Here is a 26,108-nt window from a genome sequence, read left to right as displayed (position 1 = left end):
GACAACAGATAACGATACTAGAGAACCTGTCACACCGCCGGCCCTCGACGTTCTCCTGACACTCGCACTGCCCGTCAGCGTTGCACTGGTAGTTTGTGGAGCCCCACTCATCACAGTCGCAGTCTTGACAGCCCTCCGCTGAGAACCCGTAGTGGTACTCGCGGCAACGGTCACAGTTCAATCTGAAATGTTAAATCAAGTTGAATTTTTACATCATTATCTTCATCTCTAGAGCGCTGGTAGCCTAGCGGTAACGCCGTGACTTGCGTGGGCGACGGTCGCGCGACCGTCGCCGTCGCGTCTCATACTTCCAAATCGATAAGGTTTGATTTCGTATGCGTCGCATCGCCGTCGCGCGACCGTCGCCCACGCAAGCCACGGCGTAAGTACGTGCGACTTCGTTCCGGAGGTCTCGGGTTCCACCAATGAGTTTTTCGGAATTTATGTGCGAAATGTCATTTGACATTTGCTGGTCGCTTTTCGGTGAAGGAAAACATCGTGAGGAAACCGGACTAATTCCAATAAGGTCTAGTTACCCTTCGGGTTGGAAGGTCAGATGGCAGTCGCTTTCGTAAAAACTAGTGCCTACGCCAAATCTTGGTATTAGTTGTCAAAGCGGACCCCAGGCTCCCATGAGCCGTGGCAAATGCCGGGATAACGCAAGGAGGATGAGGATGATATCTTTGTCTTTATGTTTCTTGGCTGCGTCTTAAGTATAGTCAGCAATAGGGAACTCGACTGTTCTTAAAATAAAATATTTTAAACCATGCAGGAAATAAAGCATCAGATAATTATAAGAAAAACATGGACAAAAGATATTTTTAAAACCAATTTTTGTTTAATAAGTCAGGTAGAAATATATAAAATAACTGAATTGACCGTGACGTCACTCAATTCGATTTCATATTTAATTCTATAATATTAGCAAGTCGTTAAAATTCGTTTTGACAGTTCTTAAAGCTGATTTGACTATAGGAGGCAAGTAGCCTATTTCACGATTCAACTGCGGGAAAGAAATTATAGATAAATATAAATATTGGGGACACCTTACACAGATCAACTTAGCCCTAAACTAAGCAAAGCTTGTACCTACTACGGGTGCTAAGCGACGATATACATACTTAAATATAAATACATACTTATATACATAGAAAACATCCATGACTCAGGAACAAATATCTGTGCTCATCACACAAATAAATGCCCTTACCAGGATTCGAACCCAGGACCGCGGCTCAGCAGGCAGTCACTCGTCATTAGAAACCTTATTGCTATCATGATAGTTGCTTTTTAACTACACTGAGAGTTTAGCACGTTCTGTGGAAACGGGAGCTAACCGCGGCGAATAATAGAAACAAAGGCCTTTGTTTAGCAGATTAGGGCAAAACCGAAAAGTTCATCTCAGAAAATTCATACTATACACTGAGTACACAGCAAAAAAGAGTGTACAAGTTCCAGGGAGGGTTCGGGTTGCCGACGACTCAAAGGACAAATAGACGGAACAAATTAGTTCCGTAGATCCCACCGTCACCAGCACATTCGTTGAGCTATAGCAGCCTTTGTCGCCGGCAGGAACACAACACTATGAGTAGGGTCTAGTGTTATTTGGCTGCGATCTTCTGTAAGGTACCCATGACTCATGGAAAAAAGGTATAACGCAAAGGTAGAAGAGGTTATGAAGACTCACCCATCGATCCCCGGCTTGCAGTAACACTGGCCAGTGTACGGATTGCAAGTTGAGTTATATGAGCCTTCCAGATTACATTCGCACGACTTGCAGCCTTCTCCAGATCTGATGTTATAGTACCCGTCCTGTAAGAACAGAGGTCATATAATATCTGCTAAAACTAATATGGCTCCGCGATCCACAGAATCTTGGCCTTCAAAACGAGAGCACGCCATACACTTATCGGCTTTGTAGCTGACGCAGATCCGCCATCACACTAAATGTTATGTGCTGTTATTTAAATGTACCTATTTACTTGGGTTCGCCAGTTAAAATTTTGTTACAGTGCCGGTGGTACGGTCACGGACTTTAATTGTTGATCCACTTCTAGCTCATTTTATACTGGACATCTCACAGTTAAGCATAGTTAAGGTATAACGTTACAGTATAAAATGAGCTAGAAGTGGAACAACAATTAAAGTCCGTGACTGTACTTCTATTCCGGTGATTCTTGTATTCTTTGGAATTATGAAACTTTTTTGCCTCAGCGGCCATAATTTCTGTACAAAATTTCGGTTTGAAAATGGATCCTCCAATTTGGAGACTCCTAGTCTAAACCAACCCATCATCATTGTATTAATTAACAATTTAGCAATCACCTCGAGTACTCCTACTAGCATGATGTACATTGCGCGCTTCGCACTAACTTTGCATGTATCCTACTTACAGAGCGCGCAGTGTAAAGCCACCACAGAGAAGAGACTCACTTCGCATCGGTCACGCTGTCGACCAATCACGTGCGGCCAGCACGAGCCAGTCAGACCGTCGCACTGGAGACTATAGTGCTGTGCTTGTCGCACTCATAACGCTTACTATCTCCCGTCTTCATCTAAACTAACCTATCACCACTGTATTAAACAATCTAGCAATCGCCACGATTACTCCTACTAGCGCGCTGTACATTGCGCGCTTTATACGTACTATACCGTCAGTCCTGTGAAATAAGCGCGCAATGGTAACCAACCATATAGACTCCACCCACCTCGCATCGGTCACACTGTCGACCAATCACATGCGGCCGGCATGAACAGTAGCCAGTCAGACCATCGCACTGAGGAGCGCCGTCCGTGCTCTCGATAGTGCCGTGCTCGTCACACTCGCAGGGCTTGCAATCTCCCTTCTTTGTCGGGTCTAAAGCGTCGCCGAAGAAACCTGCAAATATTTCATACTTAGTACATGTACCAATTCATATAATTAACGGACTTCCCGACAAAGTCCTCACAACTTGTATAGTCATTCAAATTGTATTCAAGGCCGCTATAAAACCTTTTCACGGTAAACACTAAAAGGGGCCTCCATGTCAGTTAAAGAACCGTCAATAAGACATATATCGGTTGTCGTACCTACTTCTTTCAACTTATTGAGCTCCAGTACTTTACTAGCTTACTCGTATATAGTATTTTATTATACACTATGCAGCAATGCAACGTCGATTCAGGACACTTGAGCTTCAATTGTTTGACATGCACTTAACACCTCCTTGTGCCACCGAAAGAATGCCGAAATTGAAGAACTAGTAGCCGAGCCAAATATAATAGGTGAAACCAAAGCGCATGGTCTCTTGGCTAGGTCACCTTGAAAGGATGAGTGAAGATCGGGCAGTCAAAAGAGCTTGGGAAGACGGAATAGACGCCGTCCTGCTGGTCACCCAAAATATCGTTGGGCGGATAGAGTGGAGGTAGACCTCCGTGAGCTCGGCGTCGGCGAAAGCTGGCGCGATACCGCTCAAGACCGAGCAAGGTGACGTGCTCTTGTGTTGGAGGCCAAGACTTTTTTTTAATACTACATCGGTGGCAAACAAGCATACGGCCCGCCTGATGTAAAGCGTTCACCGTAACCTATGGACGCCTGCAACTCAAACAGTGTCACATGCGCGTTGCCACCCCATTAGAAACTTGTACATTCCCTTTTGCTGTGTTAAGTACACAGCAAGTTAGTTCCGTAAGTCCTCCTGTCATCAGCACACCGCACCCTCGTTGAGCTCTGGCAGCCTTACTCACCGACAGGAACACAACACTATGAGTAGGGTCTAGTGCTATTTGGCTGCGGTCTTCTGTAAGGCGGAGGTACTTCCCCAGTTGGGCTCTGCTCTAGATTCGAGCGAGATGATATCCGCTGTGCTGTGCCCTACCACACAAAGCGGAATATCATCCGCTATGCCCTACCTCCTACTAAAAGACCCATTTTGGGTTATCGCGCCAGCGCAGTAAGTAAGTAAGTATTGTAGCCGCCATGTATGATCAACAGCCGACGACTTATAAAAACTTCAATATAAACTAGACGTGTGCTACTCTGCGGCGGCGCCACCATAATGAAATTCAACTAATTATATGTTAAAATGATGTTTGTAAGACGTACAGCATGTACGTATAATGTAATGACTGTACCTATAGCGGGAAACGAAATAATGGGCTTTTATTGTGGCGCCGCCAGGGAGCATACTCTGCAGCGGCGCCACTCAGTTCTCATAGATAGAAATGACATCATCTACTTTTTTCTCATGGGAATTGATGTACCAATGCTGTTTATTATGTACGTATTGAAAAAAATCACTATAACTTAGTAAATGTATGTACTTTCAGTAATTCCGCATTCCGCCTGAACGGTATGAGCTAGTATGTAAGGAGGTGTACCTACGGGTAAGCGAGAGGGAGATATGTTCCTTCCCGCTCGCTCCCGCGCTCGGCGCGTTTCGTTCTAGGTTTTAATAATTACTATTAAATTTATGCCCCAGTTGTACACTTTGCTTTTCACTTCGATTGCGAGGAATTAATTATATTTTTCTCGGCTATTTACACCACGAAATTGTCGTGAAACGAAAGAACATAATAGGTACATAAGATAACCAATTCCCGCCAACTTTTTTTTCAACATGTGATCAGAGTTTCAGACGCTTGGTTTTTTGCCAAGTCAAACATTTTTTAAACGGGAAGTAATCGAATCCTATTTTATCTTATTTACTTAATTTAATGACAGAAAATACGGAATTCTAATAAATAATAGCAAAAATAAAATAACCTATCAAAGTTTTGTCACCTACACAATTTTATTGCCCAATAAAATTGTGCGTCCTTTTCTATTGCTATAGAAAAGGATGCAAATAGTTTTCTTTGTTCTTATTTACTGACAGATTTAAATTGTTTGACAGTGTTTACATAATGTAATTTTTTTTAAAGAGAGTATTATTTTAGTAATCATAGTATATAAATATAGTATCGTTGGCAGGCATTTCTGTATAAGTATAACAAAAAAAATTCGTTTTCACTTCTCGTGCTCGAAAAGTGCACCTTTATGTAGTGCGAAGACGACATAAAATCGCATTTTACATTCTAGAGCATAAAGTAGGTACAATTTTCTTCTAAGGCCGGCAACAGACAGTCTTAAAATTCATAATCTTAAAAAACAAGAGTGTGTGTGGACAGTCGCGAAATTATATGTAACTCCGTGCACTCGATCTGATTTTTGTACTGATTATGACTTTATCGAATTATGAATTTTAAGATTGTCTGTTGCCGTGCCGGCCTAAGACTAAGGTAATCGGTCTCAAGAGACAAACAGTTAAAACATATTGCAAAATTTTATTGAGCAATAAAATTGTGTAGGTGACAAAACTTTGATAGGTTATTTTAGTTTTGCTATAATTTATTAGAATGCCGTATTTTCTGTCATTAAATTAAGTAAATAAAATAAAATAGGATTCGATTACTTATCGTTTAAAAAATGTTTGACTTGGCAAAAACCAAGCGTCTGAAACTCTGATCACATGTTGAAAAAAAAGTTGGCGGGAATTGGTTATCTTATGTACCTATTATGTTCTTTCGCTTTACGACAATTTCGTGGTGTAAATTGCCGAGAAAAATATATAATAATAATTCCTCGCAATCGAAGTGAAAATCAAAGTGTACAACAGGGGCATAAATTTAATAATAATTATTGAAACCTAGAACGAAACGCGCAAAGCGCGGGAGCGAGCGGGAAGGAACATATCTCCCTCTCGCTTACCCGTAGGTACACCTCCTTACATACTAGCTCATACCGTTCAGGCGGAATGCGGAATTACTGAAAGTACATAAATTTACTAAGTTATAGTGATTTTTTCAATACGTACATAATAAACAGCATTGGTACATCAATTTCCATGAGAAAAAAGTAGATGATGTCATTTCTATCTATGAGAACTGAGTGGCGCCGCTGCAGAGTATGCTCCCTGGCGGCGCCACAATAAAAGCCCATTATTTCGTTTCCCGCTATAGGTACAGTCATTACATTATACGTACATGCTGTACGTCTTACAAACATCATTTTAACATATAATTAGTTGAATTTCATTATGGTGGCGCCGCCGCAGAGTAGCACACAACTAGACTATAATATAATTATTTCAAAATAGTTACTGAATTACAATGGGTGACTTGACTAAATGGTTAAGTATGGAAGTGGTGGTTATGGTCTCGAAGATGATGGAGGAGTGAATAGGCTAGTTTCCTATCCTTAAAATAAAATATTTTATGCAGTGCACGAAATAAAGCATCACATAATTAGAAGGAAAATATGGACCGTAGTTATGTTTAAACATAATTTCTATTTAATAAGTCAAAGAGGAATATATATGAATTGACCGTGACGTCATTCCTCAGTATTTCATAGTAATTCCATATTAGCAAATCGTTTTGACAGTTCTTAAAAAGAAGCTGATTTGAAGTAGGAAACCAGCCTATTGCAATATTTGAGCAGTTAAAAAGGTTGGATAAGTTAGGTGTTCTCATTGGTCGCGCTACACTATACTTGTAGGTGGTAAGCTCCCACAGACCAACCCCTATAGACATCCATTACAAGACGACTCGCGGTCGCCAGCCTTCCTAGTATTTGCATTGATATAAGCGCGGGCGCTCGCCGTGCCCGATCAGTAGCGACCAAGTAACAGACCCGAAAGCAGCGCGTGTTTTTCGCAGTAAAAAAATTGAAAAAGGGTATTTTGATGTCTTAAAGATGTCCACCTGTTCTCGTTCTTCAAATTTCTTCTTCAAATCTGTGTACGCAAGAACCTTAAAGACCTTGAAAATAGAACTTACCAGCCAAGCACTTGTCACAGTGCTCCCCAGCAGTATTATAGATACATTTCAGACACTCTCCAGTGGTCCTGTTACAGTTGCCCACAGCATTCGGGTCCACGTTGCCGTTGCACTGGCATTCTTCGCACTCCTTGCTCGGTCCGAATTGGCCGGTCGGGTCTCCGAAGTGACCGTCGGCACAGACTTCGCATCTTGGTCCTGGAAACGAGGATAAAATTATCTTTTTGAAGTGATATTGTCTTCGGTTACCGCGATAGTTACTCGTGAAATAAAACTATGGAGACCACAGATGTCATATAAACCATAGATCAAGCAAACGTATCTACTTAGCGTGTCAAATGAACTCAGTGAAATCCACTGAGTTGTCCGTCTTTAATCGCAGCTTTCGGGCGTCAATTTTTGTAAGTTGAAGTCAACAAAAACATTAAAAATGCCTCGTTACATGATATTTAACTGCAACAACATAAAACTTATCAAGACTCAAGGGCCTGAGACATATTTAAAATCACAGGCAAGTAACAACTTCAGTACAAAATCTGACACGCTCGGCCGCCATACAAATAAATGAACTCGTTTCTTCTATCTAAATCTAATTCTGTGATGGAGACGGATTAAATCGCGTATAACGAATTGTAAATCCATACTAATATTATAAATGAGAAAGTGTGTGTGTCTGTTTGTTTGTCCATCTTTTACGGCAAAACGGTGACACGAATTGACGTGATTTTTTAAGTGGAGATAGTTGAAGGGATGGAGAGTGACATAGGCTACTTTTGCCTCTTTCTAACGCGAGCAAAGTCGCGGGCAAAAGCTAGTTCATTATACGCGATTTAATCCGTTTCCATAGTTTTATTTTTGAAGTCGTACAAATATTAAAGGTATTAAGGGTTTTTGGACAAATGTGAGTCGGACTCGCCCACCGATTTTTTCCTATACAAGTACTGCTGAACCCCAAAAATCAATAACTTACTAGTGTAACCAAGAAGAATAAGAGCTTCAAGAATATTGGGAAAAATTAAGGAACATAGTGAGACTCACCAACGTCATTAAAGCATTCAGTAGGTACATCAGATAATCTGGTCAGCCAGTTGCATGCCTTAGAGAAACGGACCATGCCCTCAACCTTGTCAAAACAAGATCTTCGAGGATAATCGGAAAAGAAAGAACATATTGGAAAACTCACCCTTAACCCTTGGTGCAACGCTCGCTGTTGCTACCAACTGTGTTGCTTGCGGTATCATAGGAAGACTTACCAGCGTAACCGTTAGGGCAGTCAGTACACCAGATACTCTGGTCAACCAGCTGTACGCAGCCACTGCTCTTGGGGCAAGGGCACGGATTTCAGTCGTCAGGTGTACCAACGATGGCGTTGTGGCGCAACGCTCGCAGTTGCTACCAACTGTGGTGTGCTTGCGGTATCATAGGAAGACTCACCAGCGTAACCGTTAGAACAATCAGTACACCAGATACTCTGATCAACCCGCTGTACGCAGCTTGCAATCGTCAGGTGTACCAGCGATGGCGTTGCCATATATAGTAACCCTTGGCGCAACGCTCGCTGTTGCTACCAACTGTGCTGCTTGCGATATCATAGGAAGACTTACCAGCGTAACCGTTAGGGCAGTCAGTACACCAGATACTTTGGTCAGCCAGTTGTACGCAGCCACTGCTCTTGGGGCAAGGGCACGGCTTGCAGTCATCAGACGTCCCCGCGATGGTGTTGCCATAGTAACCCTTGGCGCAACGCTCGCTGTTGCTACCAACTGTGTTGCTTGCGGTATCATAGGAAGACTTACCAGCGTAACCGTTAGGGCAGTCAGTACACCAGATACTTTGGTCAGCCAGTTGTACGCAGCCACTGCTCTTGGGGCAAGGGCACGGCTTGCAGTCATCAGGAGTGCCAGCTATAGCGTTGCCATAGTAACCCTTGGCGCAACGCTCGCAGTTGCTACCGGCTGTGTTGTGCTTGCAAATGCAGAATCCTGGACAAATATTGAAGGTTTAGTTTGTTTGAGGATATTAATTTAAAGAAGTATGTGATAGAGACCATATAAATTAGCTGCATTCTACAAAATTTAAAAACTTCTTTGAAAGGCCTCAAAGGATCTCATTCTCAGTACAAAAAAGAAGTTTTCAGATTCTCTTGCTAACGTCAAAAGTTATACCATGTGTCTTTTTTCCTGGATTTAAAACCTGGGGCCCATTTCTCAAAACTGAAAGTTACAAGTTACAAGCGGAAGTCTCTTTCCAACTTGTCATATTAGACATTGACTACCACTTGTAAATTGTAACTTGTAGCTTCGAGAAATGGGCCCCTGGTAACTAGGACTTACAGAATTATTTTTAGCTTATTTACATACATTATTATTATTGCAATAAAACCGTTATTTTTATTCTTTTTTCTTTCTTTCCTTATTCTATGGAGAGTAACTCGCTCCCAGATCGATAACGTAAAACCGTCGGTCGTAAAAAATACATATATCGATCGATGTCCCTAAAACCAACGCCAAAAGGGGTGATATGTCATCTCATTAACCCTTAAATGCATAGTGATGTATATATGCATCATGTATTTTTGACTCTATTGACAGCATGTCAAAATTCAAATTTGAATAAATCTTTGTCAAGGCATGACCTTGATGATTGCATGAGCTTGATGAGGCATGATTTAAGGGTTAAGCGAATTTGACCTTAATGAAAATTTCATGGTTTTCGAGATAAAAAGTTATAGACAAGTCCAATTTGCTTACCTGTAGCAGTATCACAGATGTGTGCGTGCTTGTGGCAGTCGCAGGGTATGCAAGTCGAGTACGGCCCTCCATTGGCAGGCTCGTGGCGGTACCCAGGAGCACACTCCTCACAATAGTCGCCTACGTAGGCCGCGGGGCAGCTGCACTTCTCAACCCAGTTGGCTGGGCCTAGGCCTTTCTCGCGACCCACCTGAAATTATATTTATTTATTTATTTAAACTTTATTCATTCGTCATTCATGAGGCGTTCTCCACCAGTCAACCTTTGGGCAAAGCAGAGAAGATTGTAGGCGGTGCTTTAAGAGACCAATTTTGAAATATCAAATTATGGGGTTTATTTTGGATTGAAGCTCTCGCTTTTTTTGACAGATGGATGGACTGTGTGAAAATGGTATAAGAGTGAGGTCTGTATGGAAATGACAGCTGATAAAGAGGAATGGGAAAAATACCTACTGCGCCGACCCCAAATAATGGGAAAAGGGAAAATGAACGATGATGATTTAGGATCAATTGCACAAAACCGTTATGTCCCCGTTAAAGCGTTCGGTAAATTTTATTGTGGGGTTTCTTACCAAAAAAGTACTACACGAAACCTTATGGTCTGACATGGCTAACGACTTAAATATTTATCTGATCAATACCCCAGGCAGGCAATTATGGTCGCGCGATAAAATGATAAAATAGCAGGCCGTCCCTATCGCACTATTTCTAGGTGCGATAGGGACGGCCCGATGTTTTATCATCTATCGCGCGACCATGATTGCCCTACAGATTGATTAGAAGATTGGTGCAACCTGAGGCCCATTTCTCAAAACTGAAGAAGTCTTTTTCCAACTTGTCATATTAGACATTGACAACCACTTGCAAATTGTAACTTGTATAGCTTCGAGAAATGGGCCCCTGGTAACTAGGACTTACAGAATTATTCTTTAGCTTATTTACATACATCTTTCCCATCACGGAACAATGGTATTCCGGACCTTTGGGAGGCGTGCGCGGGGCCGAAGCCAACACGTAGAGGCCCTTTCGACACATTAATGAAATGTAAGGGGTACACCGAGCGGATGTTGCCCTTGCCCGTATCATGGGACACACGCAGAGGCAACACCCGCCAGGGTGTAAGGACTATTTGAGAGTTAATGGAATCTAAAATGAACTGGTCTATTTTGATGAAAGTGATGGACTAAATACTGGGCTATGGATAAAAAACCGGACGCCTGCCTAATAAAACGGTACCCAATTTTATTTCCGGCAGACGGTGACTCGTCCCCACAAGATGGGCCCCCACAAAAAGCGACATCCAAGATGGCTCAAGGGCAACACCGGTGTGAGAACTCAAGGGTGTCGAGAGGTGTACACCGCTTTCTGCCCAGTGGCTGTTAAGCCACTGCACCAACTCGCGTCTTATTACATACATACATTATTATTATTGCAATAAAACCGTTTAACACAAGAACATTTTTTTTTAATAATTTACATATTCAAAAACTTTTCAAGGACGATCATTAAAATACAGATGCAGTGCGAAAACCTTCGTATTTGTCATGCTAGTTCAGTCAATGTCACATGTCTGAGACTTGCTGAAATACATCTTGTACTGACTCTTTTCGCACTAAATCTGACTGAAATAGCAGCATGATTCACAGGTACCCGACTCGTTCCTATTGAAGCCGTTTTCGACATTGGAACAATACGAAGGCAACTCTTTTCGCACTATTGAAGCCGTGAGGTTCTGCAGCTTGAAAGAAGTCAGCCGTAAATTAAGAACTTACCTTAGCAGTCTCAAGCTTGACATTCATCATCAGGTACTTACCTTAGCAGTCCCGACTCCGTTCCTATTGAAGCCGTGAGGTTCTGCAGGATCGACATGAAGTGGAAGTTTGAGAGCATTTGCGTCCAGCCGTAAATTAAGAACTTACCTTAGCAGTCTCAAGCTTGACATTCATCAGGTACCCGACTCCATTCCTATTGAAGCCGTGAGGTTCTGCAGGATCGACATGAAGTGGAAGTTTGAGAGCATTTGCGTCCAGCCGTAAATTAAGAACTTACCTTAGCAGTCTCAAGCTTGACATTCATCAGGTACCCGACTCCATTCCTATTGAAGCCGTGAGGTTCTGCAGGATCGACATGAAGTGGAAGTTTGAGAGCATTTGCGTCCAGCCGTAAATTAAGAACTTACCTTAGCAGTCTCAAGCTTGACATTCATCAGGTACCCGACTCCATTCCTATTGAAGCCGTGAGGTTCTGCAGGATCGACATGAAGTGGAAGTTTGAGAGCATTTGCGTCCAGCCGTAAATTAAGAACTTACCTTAGCAGTCTCAAGCTTGACATTCATGAGATACCCGACTCCGTTCCTGTTGAAGGTGCCCCTGATCTTGATGGCCGTGAGGTTCTGCAGGATCGACATGAAGTCAAAGTTTGAGAGGGTCGGGGTCCAGCCGTACCGAGGGTCTTCATGCAGGATGAAGGAGAACTCTTGAGCCTGAAACAATTCCTCCATACTATACTCTGTATTTAAATAAACACAAACAATTTTTTCCCCTAACTACCTCGGAAACGCGTGATTTATCCTTTAATGTCAGCGGGTAAAAACGCATTTTATACGGTAAAGTAATTTGTCCTTGAATATAGTCAAATTAACTGCTTTAAAATTTGTAAAAGTAGGTGAATCTAGTTTTAAGCCTACGGTGAAGGAAAAAGGAAAACCGGAAAATACATAGTTATTTCATGGGGCTTTGACTGTCCCAGGTATTAGGATAACGCAAGGAGGATATGTGTCCATTTGCCCACATGTGCAATAACGGATGTATAACTTACCTGGTCAGAAGGCTCCGGGTTATTCTGCGCGTAGATGTTGATAGCCACAGACTGCTGCGCCCCCTCCAGGATGATGTCCTGGGCGGACGGGTACCCCCTACTCTCCCCCAGGCGAAGGGTAAACTTCAGCTTGTGGTTGTAGGATGGACGCTGGTCGCCCAGGAACTGGTTGGAGGCTAAGAAATAGACCGTCTCTGGGCCTGATGAACGAACTTCTGCGAAAAGATAAAGGTATTTTCTAATATAATATTGGTCCGTGAGACTGGTATTTTTATTGGCAGAATTTTATCAATATTCTGAATATTAGTGTGAACTGTAAAGTCACCGAGGATTGTGTCTGTCTCAGGAAATGTGCCTGACTTCAACTGTCAGCGTCAGCGCACAAATAATGTCTTACAAACTGAGCGCAATGAGACATACATTTTCGGATATTTATGTGTATTAAATGTCATCGCTGATATTTCAGTCTCAGCTTTTCGGTGAAGGAAAACATCGTGGGGAAACCGAACTAATTCCAATAAGTTCATACCACTTACAAATATTCTGCGTATTAGCGTTAAACTGCAGCGTCGCTGGATCGCGTCTGACAGTCTCAGCGCTCCATTTCTCCGAGTCTCTCAGGAAATGTGCGCTCAGTTTCATAGGACTAATATTTCTGCGCTAATTTTATACTACTTACCAATATTCTGCGTATTAGCGTTAAACTGAAGCGTCGCTGGATCGCGTCTGTCAGTCTCAGCGCTCCATTTCTCCGAGTCTCTCAAGAAATGTGCGCTCAGTTCGTAGGACTGGTACTTCGGCGCTGAGTTACATTGGGACGAATGGCCGAAGCAGAAGCAGGGTGTGCAGCCGAACTCGTTGTCGAGATCCAGGTTGAAGAAACCAGGTTTACATCTGGAAGGGAAGATTGAATGTAAATAAAGAGTTCGAGAAAATCGCAAAGGAATGGCTATTTAATTTATTCGAAGGCAATTTTTAACAGTGAGGCTTAACTTACTTTTCAGTACAGATGGTGTTTTTTTACGCACTAGTGCGAGAAGTGGTTTGTTATATGCCAGGTCGAAACTTCGGAGTGCCATCATCTGTACTGAAAAACGTCGTACGATACACGTGCGAAAAGGAAATTCGTAACTCGTGTCGATTTAAAACACTCCCTTCGGTCGTGTTTTAAACGTTTCGAACTTCCTTTTTTAACTTGTATCGTAATGTACTATTTTAGTGTCAAATTATGGGGGTTTTAGAGCATTTTCTGCCAGCGTCGTTGCATTCACATAGCTTGCAGCCCAAAGCAATGAAGCCTTGCTGCTTGGACACATTTAACCAATGACTGATCAACAAATATCTACTTACTCTCGACATCTCCTGCCTTCAACATTCTGCTTGCACTGGCACACGCCAGTGGTCGGGTCACACTGTGGCATATTCCCGTAGCTGCCAGCGTCGTTGCAGTCGCAAGGCTTGCAGCCGAGCGCGGTGAAGTCATAGTGGTTGGATTACATATTGATCTGATACCAAGAAATACTTACTCTCGACATCTCCTCCCTTCAACATTCTGCTTGCACTGGCACACGCCAGTGACCGAGTCACACTGTGGCATATTCCCGTAACTGCCAGCGTCGTTGCAGTCGCAAGGCTTGCAGCCGAGAGCGGTGATGTCAAGAAATACTTACTCTCGACATCTCCTGCCTTCAACATTCTGCTTGCACTGGCACACGCCAGTGGTCGGGTCACACTGTGGCATATTCCCGTAACTGCCAGCGTCGTTGCAGTCGCAAGGCTTGCAGCCGAGCGCGGTGAAGTCATAGTGGTTGGATACATACTGATCTGATACCAAGAAATACTTACTCTCGACATCTCCTGCCCTCAACATTCTGCTTGCACTGGCACACGCCAGTGGTCGGGTCACACTGTGGCATATTCCCGTAACTGCCAGCGTCGTTGCAGTCGCAAGGCTTGCAGCCGAGCGCGGTGAAGTCATAGTGGTTGGATACATACTGATCTGATACCAAGAAATACTTACTCTCGACATCTCCTGCCTTCAACATTCTGCTTGCACTGGCACACGCCAGTGGTCGGGTCACACTGTGGCATATTCCCGTAGCTGCCAGCGTCGTTGCAGTCGCAAGGCTTGCAGCCGAGCGCGGTGAAGTCATAGTGGTTGGATACATACTGATCTGATACCAAGAAATACTTACTCTCGACATCTCCTGCCCTCAACATTCTGCTTGCACTGGCACACGCCAGTGGTCGGGTCACACTGTGGCATATTCCCGTAGCTGCCAGCGTCGTTGCAGTCGCAAGGCTTGCAGCCGAGCGCAGTGAAGTCATAGTGGTTCGGTGCGCACGCGTCGCATTTGTCGCCGGTTACACCGGGCTTGCACTGGCATTTGCCCTCGGCGTTGCATTGGAGGCTGCGGGAACCTGTGGTAATATAATAATAATTTAAAGTATTTCTGAGTTCTTTTGTTCCTTATGTTTCTTCTTTTGTATGTTACTTTCCGTGATTTTGCTCACTTAATGGTCTCACCGGAAGACCAGCGCTCGAAGTCGCCAGCAATATGCTGAGGTGAGGCCATTTCGTGGCACTTTATTATTATTATTCTATGTCAGTGTAAAATTGTTTATTATCTGTGTGCATTCGAATAAAAAATATTCTATTCTATACTATTCTATTCTACTATTATAAATGGGAAAGTGTGTGTGCCTGTTTGTTTGTCCGTCTTTCACGGCAAAACGGAGCGACGTATTGACGTGATTTTTTAAGTGGAAATTGTTGAAGGGATCGAGAGCTTCTTTTTGTCTCTTTCTAACCTATCGCTTCCGTAAAATGTGAAGTGGAAGTTTGTATGGAGCATTTTGTAATTTTCAAATTGATAATTTTGTAACAAAGTTATAACTAAAGATGATATTAATTATTTTATTTTAATAGCATATTGTCATTAACGGTGTCGCCTCTAAAACGATTTTTGTTATTTTTTTATTATAGAACATTCTTACACAGATTGACTGAGGCCCACGGTAAGCTCAAGAAGGCTTGTGTTGTGGGTACTCAGACAACGATATATATAATATATAAATACTTATATATGTAGAAAACATCCATGACTCAGGAACAAATATCTGTGCTCATCACACAAATAAATGCCCTTACCGGGATTCGAACCCGGGACCGCGGCGCAGCAGGCAGGGTCACTACCGACTGCGCCAGACCGGTCGTCAAAAACCCATTTGAAGTCAGTGTTGATGATTCAATCTTTGTAAGTGTACCATTTCTTTGGTAACGTACTTAATAAAATAAAACTGCGCTGAGTTAGGCCTACTCTTCTATTTGTAAATACTTTTTATGTAAATATATTGTATGTTAGATTAAGTATACAGGGTCAAGTGTACTGGTAAATGATGGTCAGACTTCGCACTACTGAATGTAAAATTCGATTAGATCCTGAACTCAAATTGCGCCAATATTAAAATTAGACACGAGTAGAATCTGCACGGCAGACATTATATATCCCCTTGTGACAAGAAGTAGTTCTCCCTACATCTCTCGCAGTTCGGTCCATCTCTGTTCTTTGTAGTGTCTAATGTGTCCAGAGTATTTGTAAAGCTTTTTACTGAGTTTTAGTCTCACGAATATTTAAAATTAGAACCTATATCTTACCAGTAGGATCACAGTTGCACGGTAGACAAATATCTCCTTGTGACGAGAAGTAGTTCACCCTACATCTCTCGCAGTTCGGTCCATCTCTGTTATTTGTACAGTGTCTACTGTGTCCAGAGTATTTTTACAACTTTTTACTGAGATTAAGTCTCACAAATATTCAAAATTAGAACCTATATCTTACCAGTAGGATCACAGTTGCATGGTAGACCAATATCTCCTTGTGACGAGAAGTAGTTCTCTCTACATCTCTCGCAGTTCGGTCCATCTCTGTTATTTGTACACTTTGTACAGTGTCTTCCATGTCAAGAGTATTTTTTACAGCTTTTTACTGAGATTAAGTCTCACGAATATTCAAAATTAGAACCTATATCTTACCAGTAGGATCACAGTTGCACGGTAGACAAATATCTCCTTGTGACGAGAAGTAGTTCACCCTACATCTCTCGCAGTTCGGTCCATCTCTGTTATTTGTACAGTGTCTACTGTGTCCAGAGTATTTTTACAGCTTTTTACTAGATTTTAATGTCACTAATATTCAAAATTAGAACCTATATCTTACCAGTAGGATCACAGTTGCACGGTAGACAAATATCTCCTTGTGACGAGAAGTAGTTCTCCCTACATCTCTCGCAGTTCGGCCCATCTCTGTTCTCGGCACAGTCTATACAGTGACCGCCGTGCCCAGTGTGCTCATATAGGTCCTTGTCGAAGTAACATTTGTTGGAGAACCCGTTGCAATTGCAGGCTGGAAGAGGAACAATTATTGTGACAAGAGTGTACAAGGAATCGCGGCATGCGCTGGTTGCCCAGCGGTAAGTACGTGCGACTTTCATTCCGGAGGTCGCGGGTTCGAACCCCGGCTCGCACCAATGAGTTTTTCGGAATTTATGTGCGAAATGTCATTTGATATTTGCTAGTCGCTTTACGCGGACGTCCACCGTCGCGCGACCGCGGACGCGGATCTAGACAATGAATATTATTAAATATACACTTAACCGGGCAAACAGAACTATCGGTCGTCGGTCGTGGACCTGGTTTTGAGCGCACGGCTTTAGTAGCTGCTTCGAAAGGAGGCGTGGTAAATTCTAGGCACAGCCAAGATACAAGAGAATCAAGACCTATGCTGAGTCTACATAGAATATGAAGATAAACTTACCCTTGCACTCGAACACATTAGTGGTGGTGGCTCGACCCCACGGTGCGTCGTTGTACGAGTCCCTGCATCGCTCGCAGGAACGACCGGCCGTGTTGTGCTCACATCTGTAGGATTACGTTCACATTAGTTATCTTCATATACCTGTATGTGTATATCCATACTAATATTATAAATGGGAAAGTGTGTGTGTCTGTTTCTTTGTCCGTCTTTCACGGCAAAACGGAGCGACGAATTGACGTGATTTTTTAAGTGGAGATAGTTGAAGGGATGGAGATTTATGTAGGCCACTTTTTGTCTCTTTCTAACGCGAGCGAAGCCGCGGACAAAAGCTAGTAGGCTATATACACAGAACTAGATTTACATAGAAGAAACAAGTTTATCTATTTGTATATATAAGGGCCGAGCGTGTCAGATTTTGTACTGAAGTTGTTGCCTGTGTGATTTTAAATTTGTCACAGGCCCCTGAGTGTGCATAATTTTTGTGTTGTTGCAATTAAATATCACGTAACGAGGCATCTTTTATGTTTTTGTTGACTTCAACTTATAAAAATTAACGCCCGAAAGCTGCAAGCTGCGATTAAAGACTGACAACTCAGTGGATTATCCTGAGTTCATTTGACACGCTAAGTAGATACGTTTGCTTGTTCTATGGTAATATATGGCATCTGTGGCTATATATATGTTACGGCCTAGCCACGACAATGGTCTAAGGCGTCTTGCGGCAGCGGCAAGCGGTAAGTCACAAAAACAAACCCGCAGCGCGCGCGAGGCATGCCACGACCTTGCCGCTGTTCGAAATCGCGCGCGGGTTTTTACGGGCCTACCCGCGGGAGCGGCGCGCGGGGCTTTATTATGAGCGTCTTGAACCCGAAACCTTTATTTAATGAAAATTGAATTGTACTTTCGCGTATGTAGTATGTAATAATGTTTTCAAACATATTTTTGTAGAGTATTTATTCGTATTTACTGTTAATTTTTTTCTAAGTGTTTATTTATATTAAGGATCATTTAACTAGCCATAAAATAAATTCCATGTACTTAGTCATCACACATATTCTCTTGTACAAGACGTAATTGACTAATTAAAGCATTCTATGCACGTTAGAGTCATATTCGACAGTAAAAAACATGTTTTTAAATATGAAAACGTTCTGGCCGCTCCTAGGCCCTGCCGCCGCTTCTAAAAGTACGTGGCAAGGCCGGCCTGGCAACACTAGCCAGGCCGGCCAGGCCGGCCAACTAGCCAGGCCGGCCAACCAGCAACTGCAGCACGGAGCTGTCACCGAAGATCTCGTCTCCGAACGTGCTCAGACGGTCCAGAGAGGTACAAATGCTTATAGTTGTTGGAAAACCCTATAGGAAACACTTAAAATGTGTCCTAGTTACTACATACCTGCAAGTCATAACACCATTCTGTCGCTCGCAGACAGAAGCGTGTCCGTTGCACGTGCACCTAGCCCCGACGGCCACGTCGGCGATGGCGTACCAATACGACTGTAGCACGGAGCTGTCACCGAAGATCTCGTCTCCGAACGTGTTCAGACGGTCCAGGGAGATACGGATATCGGTTGGCTGTTACCCATTCCTGTGGAGAAGAAATAAATAAATAAATAAATATTGGGGACACCTTACACAGATCAACTTAGTCCCAAACTAAGCAAACCTTGTACTATGGGTGCTAAGCGACGATATACATACTTAAATAGATAAATACATACTTATATACTTACATAGAAAACATCCATGACTCAGGAACAAATAGGTATCTGGAGAAGAAGTTTTAAATCGTGGCTCGATGATTTTTAACCCCCGACGCAAAAACGACGGAGTGTTATAAGTTTGACTTGTCTGTCTGTCTGTCTGTGTGTGAGTCTGTCTGTGGCATCGTAGCTCCCGAACGGATGAACCGATTTCGTTTTAGTTTTTTTTTGTTTGAAAGCTGAGTTAGTCTGAAGTATTCTTTAGCCATGTTTCATGAAAATCGGTCCACTATGTCGCGGTCGGGGTTTTTTTCAAAATTTTAATTTTGTGGTTAGGTTATACCAAGTAATGTTATTTCAGTCAGTCTCAGTACAGAGGACCGGTTTGGCTCAGTCGGTAGTGACCCTGCCTGCTGAGCCGTCGAAACCCCATTTGTTTGTGTGATGAGCACAGATATTTGTTCCTGAGTCATGGATGTTTTCTATGTATATAAGTATGTATTTATCTGTTTAAGTATGTATATCGTCGCTTAGCACCCATGGTACAAGCTTTGATTAGTTTGGGGCTAAGTTGATTTGTGTAAGGTGTCCCCAATATTTATTTATTTATTATTTAACATGTACATGATATTGACTGAACTAGCATGACAAATACGGTTGTTTCCGGAAAAATACGAACGAAACCCTTTTCACAGTACGTCTCTAGCTGACAACCTTTAATTAATCTTGGATTTTAACACAAAAATACGCCATTTTACATTACTTTCCGATCAGGCTGCTCGTTTTGATTCTATAGAAGTTATCTGTCAGTTAAGGACTAAAGGGTTTATATTTGACAAATATAAGATCGATAGTAGAATACCTGCAAAACCTAGAATTGCAATCACAATGTAAACTGTCTCTCGCACTGCTACAAAATTTGACAGGTGAAGCTATTTATCGAGTAGTCTAGAGAACTTTTTAAATTAGGTATCCAATTCAAACACAAAAACCGTGATAAATAAGTCATACCTGAAGTTCAGGACTGCTGTCAAACGTATAAGCGGACGGTCTTCCCTCCAGAGTTGAGAAGAGCACGTTACCCCCAGAAAGGGGGGCAATGTCGGAATATTCGCTGGTGCAGAGCGCCCTAGTCTCTGCCTGCAAGTCCGCTGCTCTTTGCTCTTGTACGCCGTACATGTCGCGACAGGAGGCACTGGACATTGAATAGAACACATTAGTCACCACTTGTTCACCGATCCATCTATCCATCCATCCATGGTTTATCCATAGTGGATTGAACAGACATTTTCGAGCTTCTGACACGTTGGAAGAGAAAAGCTCAAGCGATATTTTATTGTACAAATCGTTCCACCATATTTGCGGCTGATTTTAACTTGTACGTAGCATAAAATCCAAACTGCAAACGTTTTTTTGTGCGGACGAGGCCTAACACGTGAGCATGCTCAGTAGGGCATGTGCTTTGACAGGCGGAAAATATGGTATTTGCGGACTTTTTTCCTGATGTCAAAACTGTAAAAACAACAAGATACTCTACCTACTTGAAGTGTAAACATTCATTAGTTCTCACCTGAAGTACTGGTAAGGTTCCCATTCGGAGTTTTCACTGGCCCGCCGGTAGATGGCGAAACTCTGCGGGCGAGGCGAGTAGAAGACGATTCGGATGTATGTGATGTCGTAGGATTTGCCTGTAGACAAAGTTATAAATAAATAAATAAATATTATAGGACATTCTTATATAGATTCACTGAGTCGCACGGTAAGCTCAAGAAGGCTTGTGTTGTGGGTACTCAGTCAACGATATATATAATATACAAATACTTATATACATAGAAAACATCCATGACTCAGGAACAAATATCTGTGCTCATCACACAAATAAATGCCCTTACCGGGATTCGAACCCGGGACCGCGGCTTAGCAGGCAGGGTCACTACCGACTACGCCAGACCGGTCGTGAAACCAGAACTGGTAAAGATCTTATTTAAGATGGTAAAGTAGGGGAAACGCGTCCTAAACGGCATATACGGACAATACTTATTTCTTTATTTTACGTAGTCGTACGTATTTTACGTCGTACTACTTAGATGGTCAATAATGCAACCAAGTGCAAGTAGGAAAATTAAACAAAATACCAAAGCTAGATATTGAGGTATTTTACCTGTCTTTCTTTTAGACGACAGGGATATCACTGTCCTTGAAATGTCAAGAGGTTTGGAACTTACTGGTGAACTTAGAGGAATATGAAGAGTTGTAACTCCATACATCAGTAAATGCGAGTTATTTGTATAGGCATAGTTAAGTGACATCTAGCGACAATCACGCGTCAGTCTCGCGTCAACTAGCGTAAATTATCAGTACTGCTACTTGTCAATAGATGTCGCGACGAACGAAGTACCACCACACCACCACACCACCACCAGTTTTTAGCTAATATTACAATAGTATTAATCAGTATTCTGTTTTCAATTCTGCTTGTAATGTAAGTTGTAAACTGTTCTAATATTAAAGTTTAGGCAGACGAGACACAGTTGCCACCCAGTATGGAGTAGTGGTACTGATAATTCAGTATTATGTTTTCAATTCCTTCTGCTTGTAATATAAGTTGTAAACTGTTCTAATACAGTGAAAACTGGATTTATAAGTGGAATCGCAAGGGACCGGCTGTTTTGTTCCGCTTATCCAGGTTTTCCATTTATCCAGTTTTCCAATTAACCAGGTTCAAATAAAACGTCTTCTCACTTATAGAGGCTCTCGCTAATAGAGGTTGTCGATGCTAGTAATGCCGCTTATAGAGGTCACGTACAGTCAGCTGCAGAGAAAAGGAGACCCCCTGCCATACAAATTTCTATGTAAGGGGGTCTACTTTTCTCCGCAGCTGACTTTACATGCTATTAGAGCAGGCGCTAAGTCGGGAAAACTAAATATATCTTTTATTTAATATACATGTAGATATAAATTAACAAAAAATAGGTTTAATCCTGACTTCTAAAAGCAATCAAAATAATCCACAATACTGTTCTACAAAAACAATATCTTTCCTTTGTTATGAAGTAACTTTATTTAAACAAAATCACTTCTAATATTTATTTATGCAAGAAAGCAGAATGGTTAAATAAATCAATATACCGATTGTACTTTAATGAAAAAAATCGATTTTTTAAATTTATCCCGAAGAGATAAACACTTGATTGTGTGCTTAGGCATTGCTTATCTAACAGCACGGCACCGCAACGCAGCTAAAACCAAACTGAACGATGTGTAATCTCATCCAAAATATATAGCTAAAACATAAACCAATTTTCCACTCATAGAGGTTGCGCAGACGACTACTTCCAGTTGCAGAGGTAAAAATAAGAAATTTCCGAAAAAATGGATTCCACTTATAGAGGTCCCAAAATTCCACTTATAGAGGTAATTCGTTGTTAAGGGACCGGGACCGAGAACTTAGGTCCACTTAAAGAGGTTTTCCACTTACCCAGGTGCCACTTATCCAGTTTCCACTGTATTAAAGTTTTGGCAGACGAGACACAGTTGCCACCCAGTATGGAGTAGTGGTACTGATAATTCACGCTATTTGACGCGTGATTGTCACTTAACTACGCCCATACAAATAACTCGCAATTACTGATGTATGGAGTTCACAGAGAACCTCCTATAGAGTGCCAATTTTGTGCGCGCTACAAATCACCAGTGCTTGGGGCGCGAGGAGCGGGAGGGGAATGTGTATAGCGCGCTGCGATTGGTCGTTTCAAGGACGGCAGGCAGTCGCGCCAGATGAAAAGGGAGTCGCGTAAGTAGCCAGTGTAAGTTGACCTATGCCGGCTCTGAATAAATTATAAATATGACTTATTTGTAGAATGTAATACCGTCTGTTTTTAAATTTGATCTTCTTGTTACCTTTCCACACCATTTCACACTACAGGTGGACATATTTAAGGCATCAAAATACCCTTTTTCAATTTTTTTATTGCGAAAACACGAGCTGCTTTCGGGTCGGTTACTTGGTCGATACTGATCGGGCACGGCGAGCGCCCGCGCTTATATCATGGCAAATACAAGTAAGGCTGGTGACCGCGAGTCGTCTTGTAATGGATGTCTATAGGGGTTGGTCTGTGATGGATACAACTCCTCCCTTACTTATTCCTCTATGCTGGTGAAGTAAAGGGCCTGCCTAATAATACGGAAATAAAGGAAAAATAACTGGGTAACTCTCTGGGTCCAGGTCTGCAAACAAGGTCGATGGAAACCATTTTTTGAAGAAAGGACTACTTATTTTCTTCAAGATAAAGTTTGAATGATTTTAAAGGGATTTATGTCTTACCTAAATGCAGCGTCAGATTGACCTGGTTAGGATACTGGATGCCTTCCTTCATATTCTCAAACTGCCACCAGGTGATGTCTTTGTGTGAGGGGTAGTGGGTGTCCGTAACGAATGAACGAAGGTTTGGAAAAGTGGAAGACATCAAAGAAAGAATCTATGCTTGGAAGGCTATCAAATCAGGTTAGTGTCTTAGTGCGTTTTCACATTATCCGATCCGATATCGGATGTCGGACCGATATCCCATACATTACAGGCGCCATCTTGGATTTTTTCTATTGAAATCCTTCTGAAATCCGATATCGGATCGGATAATGTGAAAAAGGGTCTTACCTTAATGCCCGAGAACTACCCAGGCTTGCAGGTTTAGAGGGTGGAAGACATATTTCAAGAAAGAAACATTTTCTTCAGTTTGTAAGAGGACAATCCATACTAATATTATAAAAGGGGAAAGTGTGTGTGTCTGTTTGTTTGTCCGTCTTTCACGGCAAAACGGAGTGACGAATTGACGTGATTTTTTAAGTGGAGATAGTTGAAGGGATGGACAGTGACATAGGCTACTTTTTGTCTCTTTCTAACGCGAGCGAAGCCGCGGGCAAAAGCTAGTATAATTATAGTTAGAAGGTTATAGTAAGAAATTTAAAAGCTTCTTCAGATATCAAGATAAAGGAAGAATTTCAGATGCCTTTAGTGTCATACCCAAATGCAGGATCAAGATGACCAGGCCCCGTAGTCGAATGGCATTTCTCCGACGCCAAACGAAAGCGATACGCCGCTGGCTCTGTCGCGCCAATACGCAAGCGCGATAGAGATAGATATCTACTAGCGCTTCGTTTCGTGAGCGTTTCGTGAGCGATTGTGCCATTAGCCGTTCAGTTTAGGTTGAGAGAGAGGGACGGAGCTATGTAACTGCTATAGCTGTGTCCCTTTCTCTCAACCTAAACTGAACGTCTTTAGTACGTCATGGTAACCCCCCTGGTCAGTCAGGGTATCTTACCTAAGTGCAAGGTCAAGTTGACCTGGTTAGGATACTGGATGCCCTCCTTCATAGTCTCAGACTGCCACCAGGTGATGTCATTGTGCGAGTCGTAGTGGGTATCCGTGAGGAACCTGCTGGAGAACTGCCCAGGCTTGCAGGTCTCGCAGGACCTGGAACTGAGGGTGAACAGTTTTGATTAATAGGTGTTCATCCCATGAGGTGACGGGTTGAGTATTTCACCACCATCTCTCCTCTGGTGAATGTCGCACAAGTCGTCTATGAGAAATGGAATGGATCAATAGTGGAGTGAGCGATGGATAGCAACCTGTCACTGCGATGTCATATCACAGTTTCGTTTTACTTCATTCCCTAAAATTGCTAACAATGGCACTTGAGCAGTCCTACGTTCCTGAGTTTACTAATATTAATTAATTAGGTAATTCATGTGCATTAGGCCACAAATATACAACACCTTTTAGAAGGTTTTGCTTACAAATACAGCTTTTATCAGGTGATTTCATTTCAGATCAACTGATTTATATTTCTAGCATATTATTTTATCTTTCAATAGGTAAATGAAAGATGTTGGCCTGATATCTCACCTGCTAGAAGATCCAGCAGCAGTTTTTGTGCAGAACTGAGTCTCGCCGCGATCCCTACAGGTGTTGGCGGCTTCCATTGGCACTTCGTATGCCACTTTCTCTTTTTCACAAGTCTTTAGGTATAATAGTGAAAGAGACATATATTTTGGCAAGATATCTCACCTGCTAGAAGACCCAACGGCCGTCTGCGTGCAGAATTGAGTCTCGCCGCGGTCCCCACAGGTGTTGGCGACTTCCATTGGCACTTCGTAGGCCACACTCTCTCTTTCACAAGTCTCTAGGTATTAGAGTGAAAGAGATATATATTTTGGCAAGATATCTCACCTGCTAGAAGACCCAACGGCCGTCTGCGTGCAAAATTGAGTCTCGCCGCGGTCCCCACAGGTGTTGGTGGCTTCCATTGGCACTTCGTAGGCCACACTCTCTCTTTCACAAGTTTCTAGGTATCAGAGTGAAAGAGATATATATTTTGGCAAGATATCTCACCTGCTAGAAGACCCAGCGGCCGTCTGCGTGCAGAATTGAGTCTCGCCGCGGTCTCCACAGGTGTTGGTTGCTTCCATTGGTACCTCGTATGCCGCGTTCACGAATTCGGGAATACATCTCTGTGGACAAGGTCAAAGGAGAATAAGAGTTAGTGTATAAACTGGTTTCATAATGAATAAGAAATGACAATCGCATATGTAAAATTTTACGCATATTTAATGTAAAAATTGTGCAAGTTGCGTAAACTGGAAGATAGATCGCCGAAAAAAGAATATTCTTTTTCAAGTTCTCAATTATGAACGGCCATTTTATATCTTTTTATTTAGTTTCATTTAAACCGGTCGACATTCTTAAATACATCATTGTCAATTCAAATAGGTTCTTAGGAGCGCGATTAAAATTTTACTCTTAGGTATTTACTAATAATATGATTTTAATAAGCTAAGGACCGTGACATGAGGGCCAGGCCCCGTAGACGAACGGCATTTATACGACGCGAAACGAAATCGAAACGGCGCGAAAGGTAGTCTGGCTCTGTCGGGCCAATATGCAAGAGCGATATAGATAGATATCTACGAGCGTTTCGTTTCGTGAGCGTTTTGTGAGTTACGCACGCAGGCCAGTAACCAAAACGATCATTGTATGCCCGAAAAAGGTAAAACTAGGTACCTTAAAAATGTACCTTCTACAGATGCAGTGCGAAAAGGGTTTCCTTCGGAAACGTTCGCATTTGTCATGCTAGTTCAGTCCATCTTGTACTGACACTGACTGAAATAGCATGACACGTTCGTACGTTTCCGTAACAATACTTCCTGTACCTACACAGATTAAACAATAA

General features: G+C 42.4%; 1 protein-coding gene across 1 annotated transcript in view; it reads right to left on the bottom strand.

Moving 5' to 3' along the window:
• LOC125240670 (laminin subunit gamma-1) overlaps positions 1-26,108 on the bottom strand; it is a 69,770-nt gene that overhangs the window by 26,654 nt on the left and 17,008 nt on the right. The window contains 18 exon segments of the mRNA XM_048148677.1: positions 27-182; positions 1,688-1,812; positions 2,709-2,878; positions 6,799-6,996; positions 8,595-8,780; positions 9,549-9,738; positions 11,857-12,030; positions 12,366-12,580; positions 13,045-13,259; positions 14,561-14,786; positions 16,586-16,771; positions 17,183-17,286; positions 18,576-18,751; positions 18,753-18,767; positions 19,894-20,077; positions 20,453-20,570; positions 24,201-24,358; positions 25,271-25,389. Coding sequence (XP_048004634.1) covers positions 27-182; positions 1,688-1,812; positions 2,709-2,878; positions 6,799-6,996; positions 8,595-8,780; positions 9,549-9,738; positions 11,857-12,030; positions 12,366-12,580; positions 13,045-13,259; positions 14,561-14,786; positions 16,586-16,771; positions 17,183-17,286; positions 18,576-18,751; positions 18,753-18,767; positions 19,894-20,077; positions 20,453-20,570; positions 24,201-24,358; positions 25,271-25,389 — 2,915 coding nt within the window.

The sequence above is a fragment of the Leguminivora glycinivorella genome, chromosome Z (assembly GCF_023078275.1).
Source record: "Leguminivora glycinivorella isolate SPB_JAAS2020 chromosome Z, LegGlyc_1.1, whole genome shotgun sequence".
Classification (NCBI taxonomy): Eukaryota; Metazoa; Arthropoda; class Insecta; order Lepidoptera; family Tortricidae; genus Leguminivora; species Leguminivora glycinivorella.
Note: the sequence above shows the minus strand (reverse complement) of the source record. Positions and strands in the feature narration are given on the sequence as shown.